Source organism: Trachypithecus francoisi, unplaced genomic scaffold, assembly GCF_009764315.1.
Source record: "Trachypithecus francoisi isolate TF-2019V2 unplaced genomic scaffold, Tfra_2.0 Lachesis_group15, whole genome shotgun sequence".
In the NCBI taxonomy this organism is placed as follows: Eukaryota; Metazoa; Chordata; class Mammalia; order Primates; family Cercopithecidae; genus Trachypithecus; species Trachypithecus francoisi.
The window spans coordinates 16,925,618-16,943,327 of NW_022681460.1; the positions used below are offsets into that span (position 1 = coordinate 16,925,618).

A 17,710-nucleotide genomic window follows, 5' to 3' on the forward strand; every position below is an offset into this window, starting at 1 on the left:
AACACAGCGAGACTCCGTCTCAAAAATAAAAAATAAAAAATAAGAAAAAGATAATATATATCATTGCAGTTATAGCTTTCCAAGTGATTTCTCATGTCACAGGTGCCGGTTTCTTCTGTATGTGTTGAATTATTTCTCATTTCCTCGGTCCCATTTGAGATTATCTGTAGTTCAATTGACTCCCTGAGCCTACTACTTAGCCTCTTCTTCAGATCCCTGAACACACCTCTTCTGTCTCTAAACATGTAGCCAAGATAATTTTATTACAGCCCAAACTGAAAGGTGGGTAAGAGTCTAAAGCACCTCAAGGGAGAGAGAGAGCAGTGTTTCCCTTCCAGACTTCTGAGTCTTCCTAAGCTTTCCACATGCTTAGTGTTCATCTCATAATTCTACTGAAAGTCAGGCAGCTGATATGGGGATTGCTACAACTGAAACCAAATGGCTCTCAGAACCAAGATAAGAACCCAGGAATGTTGCACTGCTTATTTGGAGTTATAGACCTCCATTTCATTTATCATTCTAGTAGAGTTTTCTTTCAGTAACTACTGAATGGGAGTGTTTATCTCATCTCTGTATTTCCCAAACAACGTTATTAATCAGACCCATCTCCATATCCAGTGTGAGTGAGACAGGCATAGTTCAGGCCTTCAGGCTTGCCAGGAGGGCAGTAAGCCACTTGTTTTTCTTGGCAGAAATCTTTGTCTGCATGTGGTTCCTTCTCTTCTTTCCTCAGACCACAAGATTTAGATTCCTGGGAGCCTAGGGGACCCTCAGACTTTTCTTCACCTTGGCTGCATTCTGTAGCAAGTACCATATAGTTTAACCCTTCTCGGTTCTTGGTTTCCATTAAAGCAACTGGCATAATGTCATCTGAATTCAAACAAATCACATCGCCATCTTCACCTGTGAAAAAATATGAATGTTATTCTAGCATGTATTTAAGTATTTACTGTAATAAAATACAGGCTATATCAGAATTATAGCAACACCAACCTTATACATTTGTTCAGCAAACGTTTGTGAGGACTACTAAGTGTTGGGAATGCAAAGATAAATAAAACATGCTTCTTGTCCTTGAGGCTGCTGCAGTCTAGTAGGGAAGCAGATCAATTACTACAGAAGGTGACATGCACTTTAATAAAGGAATATTTTAAAATGTAGTAGGAGCACAGGGGTGATTAACTCTGCCTTAATAAGCGGAGCAAGTCATGGTCTTTGTGATAGGACTTAATTGGCCCTAAGAGGGCCCTTTTGGTCTATTTACTTTTCATACTTCCACAGCAACTGAAATATCTACTTTTAAAGATTGGTTTTTTTAGATTTAGTAATTTTGCTAAATTAATTGCTTAATATAACATTTACTGATGACTACTACATTCCAAGCCTGTGTTCTAGTTATTGATGGATATAGCAATGAATGAAACAACATTTCTACATTCAGCCCTGACTCACACCCAGGTCTGATGTATTTGCAATGAACTTAAATTGAAATATGAGGAAAATAACATAATTTTAAAAGACTAAGGGAGGTACCAGTGTACCTATTTTTCCCAATAAAAATTTAATGGATCTACCTATTTATTAAGTTTAACTGAACTACAAAGCTTATTTTATAAGAGCATATGAACTACATCCCTTCTTCCCATATCATTAGGTATGCATTTCCTTTGTGCGGACTCCCCAAACTGCTGAAGAACAAGATAGCCAAGCTACAGGTTCACAGGCTCATTGGTATCATCTAATTTTCCTCTTCATTGTTCAAACATCATTATAGCATAGTTCAAAACACATGAATAGTTAGATGTGTTGTAAAATTATCTCCCTAATAGAAAGAACTTTATCAGATGCCAAGTTTGGTTAGTACCTGGGTGTTGAACACCTGTGGAAGGTATTCAACACCTGTGGAAGGTATTCAACTGTTAGGATTATTGCCAATATGCACTAATAGCCATTAAGATGCCCATAAGAATAACTTGGTGTATGTAATAATAGCAATGGAAAATGTTTTTAAATGTTAGGAAAAAATAAGATATTTAACTTAAGTAGTACACTAATCCAATAATTGGGGAAAGTAGGAGGTTCTTAACAGGCTTAAAGAAATCAGGCTAAAGGAAAGTTTAAAATTTCAACAAAAACTTAAATCTACAATATAGTCTACCCACTCATATCAGCTATTTCATTGTCATGAAGCTATTTCATTGTCATGAAGCTGATTGTCATCAGCTATTTCATTTAATCCATGAATGAGCATATTGGAAAACTTCCTACTAAAAAACAATTTTAATTTTTTAAAGTTTTTGCTTGTTGAGTTGTCTGAAAAATAATATTTTATATGAGGCAAATAAATTCTTTTTGCAAATTCTGTTGTCACGTGTCAAAGAAAAATCATTAGCTAACTACTTTATTGGTTTATAGTACTTGTAGCAATATTTAGTAACTTGACCCTGGCAAGCTTTCAGCAATTAGTACATCTTCTTGTTGCAAAAAGAGCTTACAAGAGATTGCGATAGAAGAGATAGGTTGTCTTATTTGTTTGTTTTTGTTTAAAAATTATTTAATAAGTAGTCTATGGGTCAGATCTTAAAGCAAGTATCCTGAACAAAGAGAGCATGCACTGGGCAACCTCTTTAAGAGAGAAATATTAAAATAAAGACTTCCAAGTAAGACGGGGTATTTACAGACTAGACATATGCCGGCTGACTGGCTATGTTTAGAACAGCAGAGGAGCATTTAGATTTGTTTCCTGTAGAACTCTCCGGGACTGATGAGGTGATGTTTACACAAATGTTTGGATGAAGTCACTGGGATATTTTTACTAGATGCCCAGATATGTTACTAATCTTCTCTCTCTATCCCCTTTCCACCCCATTAGGTCAGTAGGACCATACGATAGGCATGGTATTATTGCTCCCTGTTTTCCTAAGCACCCCCACTTTTTTGCTTAAAAAAAGTCCTTTCAATAGCTTTTCTTATCTACTTACATATCTCCAACAACAACAATGAAGATAGTCATTTTATTGCTTTGCTAAATATGCCCACCAGTCCACAAAGCAGTAAGCTATTATTAAACACATTCTTTTTTATTGAAAATATAATTAAGTTTAGGTTTGCCTTGAAGGGTCTGTTCCACTATTTCTATCCTTTGCAGATATGCAAACTCTGCTTTAGTTCAATTTCTTCTCTCTTCCTTGCCTCTCTTGTTCAGTCACAAACTCAATTATGAATTTAGTGATTTCCACATCTCTTTTCATTCCTTATCTTCAGGATTTACATTCATTGTAAATAATAGAATAGCAATTTCTCTTTTCCTAAAATTTTATTTCTGTCATGGCCCAGAAATGCTTCTTTCTAAATTGTAATAGTTTGATGATATTCCCTGTTAAATTCTTCCTGCATCATTACTTTTAATATTTGTCTGCTTCTCTATTGTTATGAATATTATTTAGAATTTTAATTCTTTCTGCCAACAAGTTGGTACCCAAATAGATTTGGTATAATCCTAAAAAATGGTGTATATTTTCTAGCAGGTCATAAGTAATCATTGCTTTCATTATACCTAGCTGTGCAGTACACTATTGATAACATAATTGGGGATATTGTGTTGGTCATTTCTCTGCTACAGCCAGGGATTTGTGAAGGCTGAGAGGAAAGGCTCAACAATGTAGACAAATTCTAGCCCTATTTCAGCAGTATGATTATGAGCAAGTTACTAAACCTCAGTTTTCTCATCTGTAAAATCGTGCTACAGTAATACCCACTTCATAAGACTTTCGTAAAGATTTAATGAGTTAATCTACATAGCACAGTGAGTGGCACATGGAAAAGTACTAAAATAAAATTAGCTACTATTCTAATTAAAAGCCTTTCACAGAGGTATTTTATTCTTTATATTGAGTGTGACCATTGTTTATTACCTATCTCAGCCTCATAGATGAACTATGCAATGCAAAATCGTGAAAAGATTTTCTCAAGGGTCTGTGGAGACTTCAAGTAGAACCTAAGGTGAAGCTAAGCTCTCAGGCCTGATAATACCCATTATGGCAGCCTCTGTGATCCTTTTTTTATTTTTAGATGGAGTCTTGCTCTGTCGCCCAGGCTGGAGTGCAGTGGCGCGATCTCGGCTCACTGCAAGCTCTGCCTCCTGGATTCACGCCATTCTCCTGCCTCAGCCTCCTGAGTAACTGGGACTACAGGCGCCTGCCACCATGCCTGGCTAATTTTTTCTATTTTTTAGTAGAGATGGGGTTTCACTACGTTAGCCAGGATGGTCTGGATCTCCTGACCTCGTGATCCGCCTCCCAAAGTGCTGGGATTACAGGCGTGAGCCACTGTGCCTGGCCCTCTGTGACTTTTATAATATGTCTTTGTACATTAGAAGGAAAGGATTCCAGGAGCAAAGAGTTGAATTTTAGAATACGAGTCAACTGCAAAATCTGTGCAACCTTCTGGATTGCTTTATCTCTCTGCAGCATTTGTTCACTCACTCTCTGGGTTTCTATAACAACACTCACTATGGCTTTCCTCTTCCCTTTCTGGCTGCTCCTCCCAATGTCCACCATCTTTGTAAGCCCCTCCTATACTGGCTGTTCTCTGGGTTCCATCCACTTTTCACTGTCTTCTTATTTCATACACTCTAATTTAATGACTTCATCTGCACCCTGGAATTCAACCACCTATATTTACAGGACAGATCTTTCAACTGAGTATGGCCCCATATCTTGACTGTGTCCTGGACTTACCCACTTAGATATGCCACAGCCAACTCAAACCAAACATATGCAAAACTGTTCCTCTTCCTATGTTCCTCATCTCCAGGAATAGTGTTGGTTTTTACCAACTTTCTCCTTTCTCTTTTTCACCCACTTAGTTGCCAAGTCCAATAGCATCTACCTCTATGGTAACTCCAGACTCTCTTTTGTTCTCTCTACACCTGTTACCATTCATTAATTCAGCTTTCATTATTTTTCATACCTTACTTTTGATGAATGTGACCAATAACCCTCCAATTTTATCACTTGCCACATTCTCATGTATAATAAACTAAGTGTAGTTCTATGAATATCTCATTCCCTATTATTCCCTGCTTTTCTACATGCTGCTCCTTTTATCCTGAAATACACAGGATACCTCAGCTTCTTTTTTTCATATCTCAGCTTCTAAGTAGGTCTCAGCTTAGACGTAACCTCCTCTCCATGGCTTTTCTTGACTGTCCCTCCGCCATAGTGTAGACTTGGCATCCTTCCTCTGGACTCCCACAGAACATGGATTTCTTATCAATAACAACATAGAATGCTCATTCTCCTGGATTCTGGCAGAAGATGTAATACAAAATCATCTTCTCACCAAATCCTTAAAAATAAGCCTATTTGTAAGAAAAAAATGCTGGAGAACCTACTAGAGAATCTACAGCCCACCAATTCCTTTAGATTACCTAAATTTAATATCTGAATTCAGATAGTATATATACAAACATACATAAATGAGCATTTCCATAAATGGCTATATATGCACATACAATATCTACAAATATATAACCAAATTGTTAGCTGTGGCTAGCACTGGGGAGTGAGATAAGGATGAATTAGGAAACTTTTACTTTTTAGACTGCTTAAAAAATTTTATATTTTTTATGACAAACATAAATTACTTTTACAATAAAGATCTTTAAAATGTAGATACAGTTATAAAATAATATAGCAAGAACAGTTATTGAGATTAATTACTGGAAAAGTTACAAGAAAAATAGAAAGGAATCAGGAGTCATTTTTATGGTTGTTGTAAAATAACATAAAAATTATTTTTAAACATTTAAGAAGTTCATGATTGTGTTAATTAATAAAGTCTATAAAATTATAATCACAAAAAATTTGAGCCTTATCGGTCAAAAATGTTGAGGCTTGTTTGTTGCTTTCAATGATAAGAGCACACTAATTTCCCTGATGAACACAGATGCAAAAATTCTCAGCAAAATACTGGCAAACCAAACCCAAGAGCACATGAAAAAGATAGTACACTATGATCAAGTAAGATTTATCCCAGGTATGCAAGGATAGTTCCACATATGTGTGTATGTTGAAGACACATGATACATTACATCAACAGAATGAAAGACAAAAACCATACGATCGTATCAGCAGATACAGAAAAGGCATTTGATAAAATTTAGCATCCTTTCATAATAAAAGCTCTCAACAAATTAGGCATGGAAGGAACATATTTCAAAATAATAAAGGCTATATATGACAAATCCACAGCCAACATTGTACTAAATAGGGGAAAGTTGAAAACATTTTCTCTAATAACTGGAACAAGACAAGGATGGCCACTTTCACCACTCTTATTCAACATAGTCCTGTAAGTCCTAGCCAGAGCAACCAGGCAGGGGAAAGAAAATAAAAAGGCATCTCATAAAAGGCATTCACAGATGATACTATCTTATATCTAGAAAAACCTAAAGATTCCACAAAATGTATCTTCAACATATACACATATGTTGAACTACCCTTGCATCCCTGAGATAAATCTTACTTGATCATAGTATACTATCCTTTCCATGTGCTCTTGGATTTGGCTTGCCAGTATTTTGTTGAGAATTTTTGCATCTGTGTTCATCAGGGATATTAGCGTGCTCTTATCATTGAAACTCTTGAGATTTGATAAATAAATTCAGTAAAGTTTCAGGATACAAAATCAATGTACAAAAATTCAGTGCATTTCTATATACCAAAAATAATCTAGCTGAGAATTAAATCAAGAAGGCAATGCCACTTACAAGAGCCACAAAAAGAATGAAATAACTAGGAATATATTAACCAAGGAGATGAAAATTCTTCACAAGGGAAACTACAAAACACTGATGAAAGAAATTGTAGGAGGTACAAACAAATGGAAAAATATTCCACGCTCAAGGATTGGAAGAATCAATATTGTTAAAAATGATCATACTGCCCAAAGTAATCTACATATTCAATGCAATCCCTATCAAAATACCAATGACATTCTTCACAGAAATAGAAAAGAATCCTAAAATTTATGGAGAACCACAAAAGACTCAGAATAGCCAAGGCTATCCTAAGCAAAAGGAACAAAACTGTAAGAATCACATTACTGGATTCAAATTATACTACAGACCTATAGTAACCAAAACAGCATGGTACTGGCATAAAATCTGACACATAGACCAAAGGTACATATACAAAATGGAATACTATTTAGCCATAAAAAAAGAACAGAATGAAGGACACAGAAATAAATTCCCACACCTACAGTGAAATCATTTTTTACAAAGATGCCAAGAACGTATACTAGGGAAAAGATAGTCTCTTCAATAAATGCTGCTGGGAAAACTGGACATCCATATACAGAAGAATAAAACTAGACCCCTATCTCTCTACATATACAAAAATCTAAAAATGCATTAAAGATTTGAATCTGAGACTTCAAACCATGAAAATACTATAAGAAAACACTGGGGAAAATCTCCAGGACATTGGTTGGGGCAAAAATTTCTTGAGCAACACCCCATAAGCACAGACAGTCAAAGCAAAAATGGACAAATGGGATCACATCAAATTTAAAAAGCTTCTTCACAGCAGAGGAAACAATCAACAAAATGAAGAGACAATCCACAGAATGGAAAAAAATGTTTGCAAACTGCCTATCTGACAAGGGGTTAATAACCAGAATACATAAAGAGCTCAAATAACTCAATAGGAAAAAAGGTAATAGTCTGATCAAAAAATGGTCAAAAGATTTGAATAGACACTTCTTTTTTTTTATATCTAGAATATACAAAACTTTATTTAATAATAAGGCAATGACCACCAAATAGAAAAGTGGTCAAGAGACCTGAACAAGTATTTTGCCAAATAGTATTTCCCAGTGGCCAATAAAAAAGAAAAGAATAAAAGAAAAAGTACTCAGTTTTTCTTACAATAGCACTGGGCTTATTCTCATTCTTGGCAGATTGTTTCTACACTTTGAATGAACATATTAATATTAACCATATCTTTTATTTTTTGTATTCTGATGTTTTGACATTCTGGTGTTTTGCTGACCCTAGAAGCACAGCCCCTCTCAGTGTTTGCCCATTCCTAGAGCTAGTAAACAACTGGCCTTGAAATGTACTTTTCAAATGCAGATCAACCAATCCAGACCCCACACCCCAACCACCTCCTTTTTTAAGCTCTTACTCTCCATACCACTATTTACCTGTGCTAATCACCCCAGAGATAGGTACCAGAAAACTAGGGTCAGCCCTTATGTCCCAGAGCTTCCTGAAATCGTGAATAGACATTTCTAATAAAAAGAAATACAAATGGCAATCAGCATGTGAAAAAATGCTCAACATCATTGATCATCAGAGAAATGCAAACCAAAACTACATTGAGATATCAGCTCAGTCGAGTTAAAATGGCTTACATTGAAAAGACAGGCAACAGCAAATGCTAGCAAGGATGTGGAGAAAGGGAATCCTCATACACTGTTGGTGGGAATGTAAATTAGTACGACCGCTATAAAGAACAATTTGGAGGTTCCTCAAAAAACGAAAATAGATCTACCATTTGATTCAGCAACCCCACTGCTGGACAGATGCCCAAAAGAAAGAAAATCAGTACATCAAAGAGATATCTGCACTCCTGTGTTTACTGCAGTACTGTTTACAATAGCTAAGATTTGGAAACAACCTAAGTGTCCATCTGTAGATAAATGGATAGGCCGGGTGCAGTGGCTCACGCCTGTAATCCCAGCACTTTGGGAGGCTGAGGTGGGCAGATTACTTGAGGTCAGGAGTTCTAGACCAGCCTGGCCAACATGGCGAATCCCAGTCTCCACTAAAAAAAATACAAAAGTTAGCCAGGTATGGTGGTGTGTGCCTGTAGTCCCAGCTACTTGGAATGCTGAGGCATGAGAATCGCTTGAAACTGAAAGGGGCAGGTTCCACTGAGCCGAGATCATGCCATTGCTTTCCAGTCTGAGCGACAGAGTGAGACTGTCTCAAAAAAAAAAAAAAAAAAGATAAATGGATAAAGAAAATATGGTATATGCATATAGTACAGTGGAGTACTATTCAGCCATAAAAACAATGAGATCCTGTCATTTGCAAGAATGTGGATGGAACTGGAGATCATTATGTTAAGTGAAATAAGCCAGGCACAGAAAGATAAATATCTCGTGTTCTCACTTATTTGTGAAATATAAAAATCAAAACAATTGAACCCATGAAGACAGAGAGTAGAAGGACGGTTACCAGAAGCTGGGAAGGGTAGTAAGGGACAGGGTGGGAGTTGGGGATGGTTATTGGGTACAAAAAAGAGAAAGAATGAATAAGACTAAATATTTGATACCACAATAGGGTAACTATAGTCAATAATAATTTAATTGTACATTTTAAAATAACTAAAAGTAAAAAATTGGTTTGTAACACAAAGGATAAATGCTTGAGGGTAGATACTCCATTCTCTATGATGTGATTATTACACATTACATGCCTGTATCAAAACATCTCATGTGCCCTATAAATATATACATCTACTATGTACCCACAAAAATTAAAAATAATTTTTTTTTTTAGACAGAGTCTCGCTCTGTTGCCCAGGCTGGAGTGCAGTGGCACAATCTTGGCTCACTGCAAGTTCTGCCTCCCGGGTTCACGCCATTTTCCTGCCTCAGCCTCTCGAGTAGCTGGGACTACAGGCGCCTGCCGCCATGCCCAGCTATTTTTTCTTTTTCTTTGTACTTTTAGTAGAGCCCAGGTTTCACCGTGTCAGCCAGGATGGTCTCAATCTCCTGACCTCATGATCCGCCCACCTTGGCCTCCCAAAGTGCTGGGATTACCTGCATGAACCACCACGCCTGGCCAAAAATAAATTTTAAAAAAACAAATAATACTACATGGCTATAGTAATCAAACAATATGGTACTGATATAAAAATAAACATATAGTTTAATGAAACAGAATCCAGAATCCAGAAATAAAGCCACATATTTACAGTCAACTGATCTTTGGCAAAGTCAACAAGAACACACACTGGGGAGAAAAACACCCCTTTCAATAAATGGTGCCAGGAAAATTGGATATATGCAGAAAAATGAAACTGGACCCTTACCCTCACCATATACAAAACTTAACTTACGATGAATTAGAAGACTTACATGTAATACATGAAACTGTGAAAATACTGGAAGAAAGCCTAAGGAAAACTCTTCTGGATATTGGTCTAGGCAAAGAATTCATGACTTAGACACTGAAAGCACAGGCAACATGAACAAAAATAGACAAATGTGACTTAATTAAGCTAAAAAGCTTGTGAAGAAAAAAGAAATAATCAATGAAATAAAGAGACAATCTGCAGAATGGGAGAAAATATTTGCAAAATATTCACTCAACAGGGGTCTAATATCCAGAATATACAAGGAATTCAAGCACTCAACAACAAATGAGCAAATAATACCATTAAAAAGTGGGCAAACGGGCGTGGTGGCGGGCACCTGTAGTCCCAGCTACTCAGGAGGCTGAGGCAGGAGAATGGCGTAAACCCGGGAGGCGGAGCTTGCAGTGAGCTGAGATCCGGCCACTGCACTCCAGCCTGGGCGACAGAGCGAGACTCCATCTCAAAAAAAAAAAAAAAAAAGTGGGCAAAATATGTGAATAGATGTTTTATCAAAAGAAGACATACAACTGACCAACAGGTATATAGAAAAATGCCCAACATCCCTAATCATCAGAGAAATGCAAATTAAAATAATAAGATATCATCCTCCCCCAGTCAGAATGGCTACTATTAAAAAGTCAAAAATAATAGATATTGGCGAAGATGCAGACAAAGAGGAACACTTACATACTGTTGGTGGGAATGTAAATTAATACAACTTTTATGGGAAACAGTATGGAGATTTCTCAAAAAGCTAAAAATACAATCTAGCAACCAATCCAGCAATTCCATTACTAGGTATCTACCCAAAGGAAAAGAAATCATTATATCAAAAACATACTTACACTCATATGTTTATCACAGTACTACTCATAATAGCAAAGGTATGGGATCAACCTAGTGTCTATCTATGGATGACTGGATAATGAAAATGTGGTATAGACAATGAAATACTATTCAGCCACTAAAAAGGAATCTAATCATGTATTTTGTAGCAACATGGATGAAACTGGAGGCAATTATCTTAAATGAAATAAGTCAAACACAGAAAGACAAATATCACATCTTCTCACTCATCAGTGGGGTTGAAACAATGTGTACGCATAGAGGTAGAGTATGAAATGATAGACAATGAAAACTTGAAAGGGTAAGGTTGTGGGAGAGTGATAAGAAATTACTTAATGGGTACAAGGTACATTTTCAAGTGATAGATACCCTAAAAGCCCTGACTTCATTACTAAATAATCTTGTACCCCATAAATTTATACAAAAAAATAAGAGGAGTGATATAGTTAAGAAAATGTGCTTTCAATGCCAAGCAAGCAAAACCATGTTCTGCCTGCCTTTCAGACATGTGTATATTCAATTCAACCCAGTTACTGTTATCTATCTTAGAAACAAAAGATTTAATTTTACATATTGGCAAACCGCTCTGCATGATTGTTCCTCTAAAGTTTCCATAAGTGAAGTTATGACAAATAAGAACCAGGCCAGGCTGGAGCAGATTGAAATGGCTTGAGCAAAACAGTATTATTAAATAGTGAACTGGTGACACTAGTATTTCCTATGGATATAGATATAGTCTTATGACAAGGACAACTTTCAACATCACCAGTAAAAGCTAGTTTACTACTAAACTCGGCAAACAAAATTAAAGAAACTGATTCTAGCTTCCAAGAGAAAGAAATACTCTCACGTCTTGTTTTTCTTTAAAGCAGACAAATGAACACATGAAATACAGGTGCTTACGCTATGCCTTGCCCCCAAATCAGTATCTGTTGAAATAATTTTTTTAATTATGAACATATTATTCAGAGAAATGTCTCATTAAGTAAATGCTTAGAAAATGACAAGGCCTTAATAGTGTCTAGAATGGCTTAAAGGTATGTTTGCCTATTCAGATAGGCAAGTATATATGTAGAGCCCCCCAAAGGATGGAGTTGCTGTGCCAGTTATAATACCCAAGTGTTCTGCTATTGGCATTCTTAGAATCAGCTCTGTCCAGGGTGATAGTGAGTAGAAACAATGTGAGACTATTAACAAGGTTTACTCTAATGAGGGTTATGACATATGGCCAAGGCATGTGCAACCCTTTCCAATCTATCGCTTAGCAGTTTGTGTTAAAGAAGTTACATGATCAGAGTTTTATGCTCATATAATGGATCCAAAGTCACCCAAAATATGTAGTAAGATGTATAGACAAGTAGATGTCTGTCCATGGGCTTCTTCTTTTTATCTGCTATTAGTCAAGTGCATCACTCGAGGTGAAGGTCTCATGTGAAGGTGATCTGGCTTCATCATTGCCACCCACTGATCACCAGAGTTGATTCAGCTGATGTCTGGCTACACGGCTGTCCCCTTTCTCCACTGTTCCACGTGTAGCCCTCCTCAAATTGAAAACTTGGTTGAAGAGGATGACCTTCCCTGATAGGAGAGGACCATTCTTTAATAAAGATGTGCAAGTAACTGTGCAAGCTCTCAAGGTAAAAGTGTCTCCTGCACTCAGTCTTATAGTCAGTCACTGCAAATAGCAAGAAGCCTAATTTCTGAGAGATTCTAAGTTGTGATCCATCTTGCCAGTTTGGTTTGTAAGCAAGGACATCTGCATTTAAATAAACAAAGGGCCTGGCAAACTTTTAATAACATGAAGTTCTAGATCAGCTGAAGGAGAAATATTTTAAATTCATTTTTCTGCAGCCAATTAGGCACACATACAGTAAATGTGACTTTAGAAATGAATTAAGTGACTACTGTATTTTAAGTCTGTTTACATTTAACTAAAAGGCTTAGTCTGTCCATCATAGTAGAATGGTTCCAGAATTTATTCATTTATTATATTTTATTTTATTTTTTGAGACAGAGTCTCACTCTGTCACCCAGGCTGGAGTGCAGTGGTGTCATCTGCCTCCCGGGTTCACGCCATTCTCCTGCCTCAGCCTCCCGAGTAGCCGGAACTATAAGCACCCGCCACCACAACAGGCTACAACAGGCTAATCTTTCTTTTTTTTTCCTTTTTTTTTTTTTTTTTTTTTGTATTTTTAGTAGAGATGGGGTTTCACTGTGTTAGCCAGGATGCTCTCAAGCTCCTGACCTCATGATCCACCTGCCTCGGCCTCCCAAAGTACTGGGATTACAGGCTTGAGCCACCATGCCTGGCCCAGAATATTATTATCTTAATCACCAAACACTAAAGTCATAGAATCAGACTAGATCTTAGCAAGACCTGATCCACTACAATAATCACAGCAAAATTACTCATCAGTAAGAAGCAAAGGATTAGATATATACTTAGCAACATGGAGAGACCTTAAAAATACAGTGCTTAACGAAAACGGAAAGAAAAATGCATTCATTTCACAAAAAACAATACACATTTTGCAGGAAAACATACAAATGAAAAGATACACACTAAAGACATTAGAATGGTTGCCTGACGGGGAGGGAGGAAGTTGAAGAGGAGAGGAATATGTGGATAAAATGGCTAAACAAACAAACAAGATAGGAGCTCTGCATAGGCCAATGATGATAATGTACCATAAGCAGAGTCTGTAATTAACTCTGTACTCAAGGTCCAAACTGGTGTGTAGGGGGAGAAGAGGAGAACAGACCTTATGAAAATATAGTCTAACATGTTAATTCTCCTCCTTACTATCTTAGATTATAAATCCAGGGGCCATAGCACTATCCTTTATTTTTTCAATTTAGTGCATAATACAAATAATTTTCACAGAGGAATGCAATAAACACCTCATTATGATAACAAAGGTGCCAGCATGTTATTCTTTTTGCCTACCCCAAAATGCTTTCTGTGTACATTCCATTTTAACCTTGTTCAGCTCACAGTGCAGAGAAAACTAGAATATTCTGAAGACTCAAACTTACCTTCAAAGCTTTCATTTATGACTCCACTGGAGTTTGCTTCGTCTCTGCACTGATAAATGCTACTTAAGAAAAAATTTCTGAATAACTGAAGTTGGTCCTGAATTCTATGAAAAGTAGGCCTTTGGTCAGGTTCTTGAGCCCAGCATTGGGTCATTAAATTCCACCTAAATATGCAGGGAAAGATGGGAAAGTAAATAGCAATTGGATATAATTACTGATAACCCAAGTAGGGTCATTTTAGAAAGGAAAGAATCCAAGTTATTGCCAGTTTTCCTTAATTAATATAAATGAATCATAACAAAGGCTTTGGTTTCTTATTTAAGAGTGGCTTTTAACACTACTACGTTTATTAGACAACATCTTTCTTTTGAAAAGGTGACATTATTTTAACAGTTATTATTTCAAATAAATAGATGGATAAGTAGATGGTGGCAAAATGTCTACTCAACACTCAACTACGCAAGGTGAAGGTCTCATGTGAAGGTGATCTGGCTTCATCATTGCCACCCACTGATCACCAGAGTTGATTCAGCTGATGTCTGGCTACACAGCTGTCCCCTTTCTCCACTGTTCCACGTGTAGCCCTCCTCAAGTTGAAAACTTGGTTGAAGAGGATGACCTTCCCTGACAGGAGAGGACCATTCTTTAATCAAGGGTGTTCAAGTAGCTCTTTAAGCTCTCAAGGTAAAGGTCTCACCTGCACTGTCAGTCTTATAGTCAATCATAATGTAGCAACACATAAAGAAACTAACAGCTATAAAAATTGTTGAAAGGCAAAATTCATCACGTCTCAACTCATATAAGCACAAAAATTGTAAGTATTTTATATTGTTTATAATTAACTAGGTCTTTCTCAGAGTCCCTACCTAGCATAAGAAAAGAAACTTCATTTAGTACAATGTTCTTTTATACTTATTTTTACGTTTATAACTTAGTCTCACTATTTTAAACAATCTTTTTAAGTATTATTCAGTCTTTTCTGGATAATAACCCAACCTCTCTTATTTTCAGGCCATCACCACTCCCTCTGCCTTCCTTTCTAAGGTAGTGTCAGGATATATGTTGGGTACAAGGTTTATGTAGAGGCATGGTGAAGAATCCTTTGAACCCCACTGTGCCCTCCAGATCTTTGCTAGTCTCAGTGGCTAATCCAGAATTCATTAAGGAGTAACTGATCTGACCCAGCCTAGGCATCAGCCCCTGTTGGCAATCTGTGAATTCTTTACCTATTCTTTTGACGTTTCCCCACTAAAGTGGTCCACCCTTGTCTCTCTCTAGTTGTAGGATTCTCAGATGCTATGAAGCCCTATACATGCTCTCAAGGCCCAGGGAATCCATTCTTGTTTCTGCTGCAGGCCCACAGGAAGGTACTTGGCAGAATCTCTAGCTCTCAACAAAATGTTCACCCAATATAGGAAACAAAGGAAGTTTGGAAGCATAAGCTAGACATTTCTGTCTGGACAAGTCATTCTACCTTCTCGACAATGCTGAGTCTCCCATGTCAAAGTGAGGGTCCTCCACTCAATGATCTATTTGTAATTCTCCCGAACCAGGGGTGAGTGAACATCTCTTCTAATTGAAGCCTACAGAGGAGGTTTCCAAACCCAGATATCCAGTATCTCACCCTCCCACCTCTATCAAGTTATCTTCTTTCTTCACTTCCCCAGGGCTTGGAAGGAATGAGGGCTTTACTCACTACCTTTCTTAATTTGACTATCCTTATATAAAATTATATGTTTTTATACAGACAATTAAAACCTAGTACTTAAAAAGGAGCTAAAGGACTTTAGATGCTCTCTATATTCCAAACCTGGTTTTCAAGCCTACTGACTTATTATAAACAAGTACTTGCTCTCTTTTTTGACTTTCTGGAGCTATATGGCAGACCGGATCAGAGAGAGAGAAGTGATAAAGAAACAGATTGGGAGGTACTTAAAGTATTAGTACTACTATATGAGTAAATATACTATTATAAGTTCTTTGCAAAGTAGTAAAGAAAACAAACATGAGTTCTAACAGACAGAAACAGTTTTGGAAAGTTGCTTACAGAAGGCCCCTCTGCAGAGGTGACATTTAAGCCAAAGAACTTTGTAAGAAAATAAGATACTAGTCATGGGAATAGGGTGTGGATGGGAGTCAGGGAACACACTACAAGTGGGGAAAGCATGTGTAAAGTCCTAAATTTGGAAAGAGCTTGGCACATTTTAGAACCTGAAAGAAAGCCAGTGTCGCTGAAGTGCAGTCATTGAGGGGAAAGGATGAGATGAGATCAGAGGAGGGAAGCGAGATCATGCAGGTCTCACAGGGCAGGCAAAGAGTTGGATTTTACAACACTACAAGGGGAAGTTTTCAAGATTTTTAAGCAGACATAATCTTTTCATTTTTAAAGGATTACTCTAGCAGATACGTGGACAATAAATTATAAAGGGGCAGGTTGGAAGCTATTAAAGAAGACTAGATGAGAGATAATGATGGTGTGGACTGAGGTAATGCCTGTGGAGCTAGAACAAGATTATAATCACTAGGTAACGATGGCCCAGAAATCATTATAGGCATTGTATTTAAAATAGCTAGTATCCATTTGGGGAATTATAATGCAATCTCCATTCTATTATAATGTGGCAAGCAAACTCCACTTCCATTTATTTTGTTTACTGACAAGCACCTCAGGTCAGAGTTGGTACTCCATATCAGAATAAATGGTATCAGGAAAAACTAATATTGGACTGTTTCAATGTATTGATCTGATGACTTCACATGTATTTCAAGGAATTTACGTACCGGGTATACAGTGCCAAGCTTGGCTCTGTATTTTAAAATTAGAATCATATCTGAGAAATAACCAAAAGACAACCTAATCTTTTACATATTTCTCTATAACCTGTGCCATTTAGAAATGGGGATGATACAAAGATGTCAATGAAGAATAATTAGACTTCTAAATGAGATATGATCCATGTCAGATCACAGAATTTAAAAAATAGAGTTTTGATGATTAATCTGAGAGTTGTCCTCAGAGTATAGAGGAAAAATGAAGAATTATAATTGTCCATAGGAAGCATTTTATTTTTGAAAATAAAGTTGTGATTCAAAAATATTGCCAAGGCATAGATAGAATCTCTCAAGGTTGGTCATATTTCAATTAGGAGGTTTTTACAGTTGTCCCTTCTTATCAGTTTTGCTTTTTATGGTTTCAGTTAGTTGAGGTTAACCGTGGTCCAAAAATATTAAATGGAAAATTCCAGAACTGAACAGTTCATAAGTTTAAAATTGCATGCCATTCTGAGTAGCGTAATGAAACATGAAACAGAGACATGAAACTATCCCTTTGTCCAGCATATCTATGTTGTATATGTTACCTACCCATTAGTTGACTAAGTTGTCAGATCAAGAAAACATAGTGTATATAAGGTTGGGTACTGATATGATTTGACTCTGTGTCCCACCCAAATCTCATGAAGAATTGTATCACCAGTGTTGGAGGAGGGGCCTGGTGGGAGATGATTGAATCATTGGGGCAGATTTCCAACTTGCTGCTTTGGTGATAGAATTCTTATGAGATCTGGTTGTTTAAAAGTGTGTAGCACCTCCTTCTTTCTTACTTTTGCTCCCTCTCTTCCTCTTGTTCTGGCCATGGAAAGACTATGCCTGCTTCCTCTTCACCCTCTGCTATG

The 17,710-nt window shown here is 36.9% G+C and overlaps 1 protein-coding gene across 4 annotated transcripts in view; it reads right to left on the minus strand.

Moving 5' to 3' along the window:
* Positions 1-17,710, minus strand: part of ROS1 (ROS proto-oncogene 1, receptor tyrosine kinase) — a 151,145-nt gene continuing 133,435 nt past the window's right edge. For 3 of the 4 annotated variants that reach the window (XM_033234395.1, XM_033234394.1, XM_033234393.1), the window contains 2 exons: positions 14,037-14,200; positions 1-903 (listed from right to left, as the gene is read on the minus strand). In XM_033234395.1, the coding sequence (XP_033090286.1) occupies positions 593-903; positions 14,037-14,200 (475 nt within the window). In that variant the 3' untranslated portion in view covers positions 1-592. Of the gene's footprint in view, positions 904-12,197; positions 12,579-14,036; positions 14,201-17,710 lie in introns of those variants that run through there. The other variant, XM_033234396.1, reaches the window with a different exon arrangement.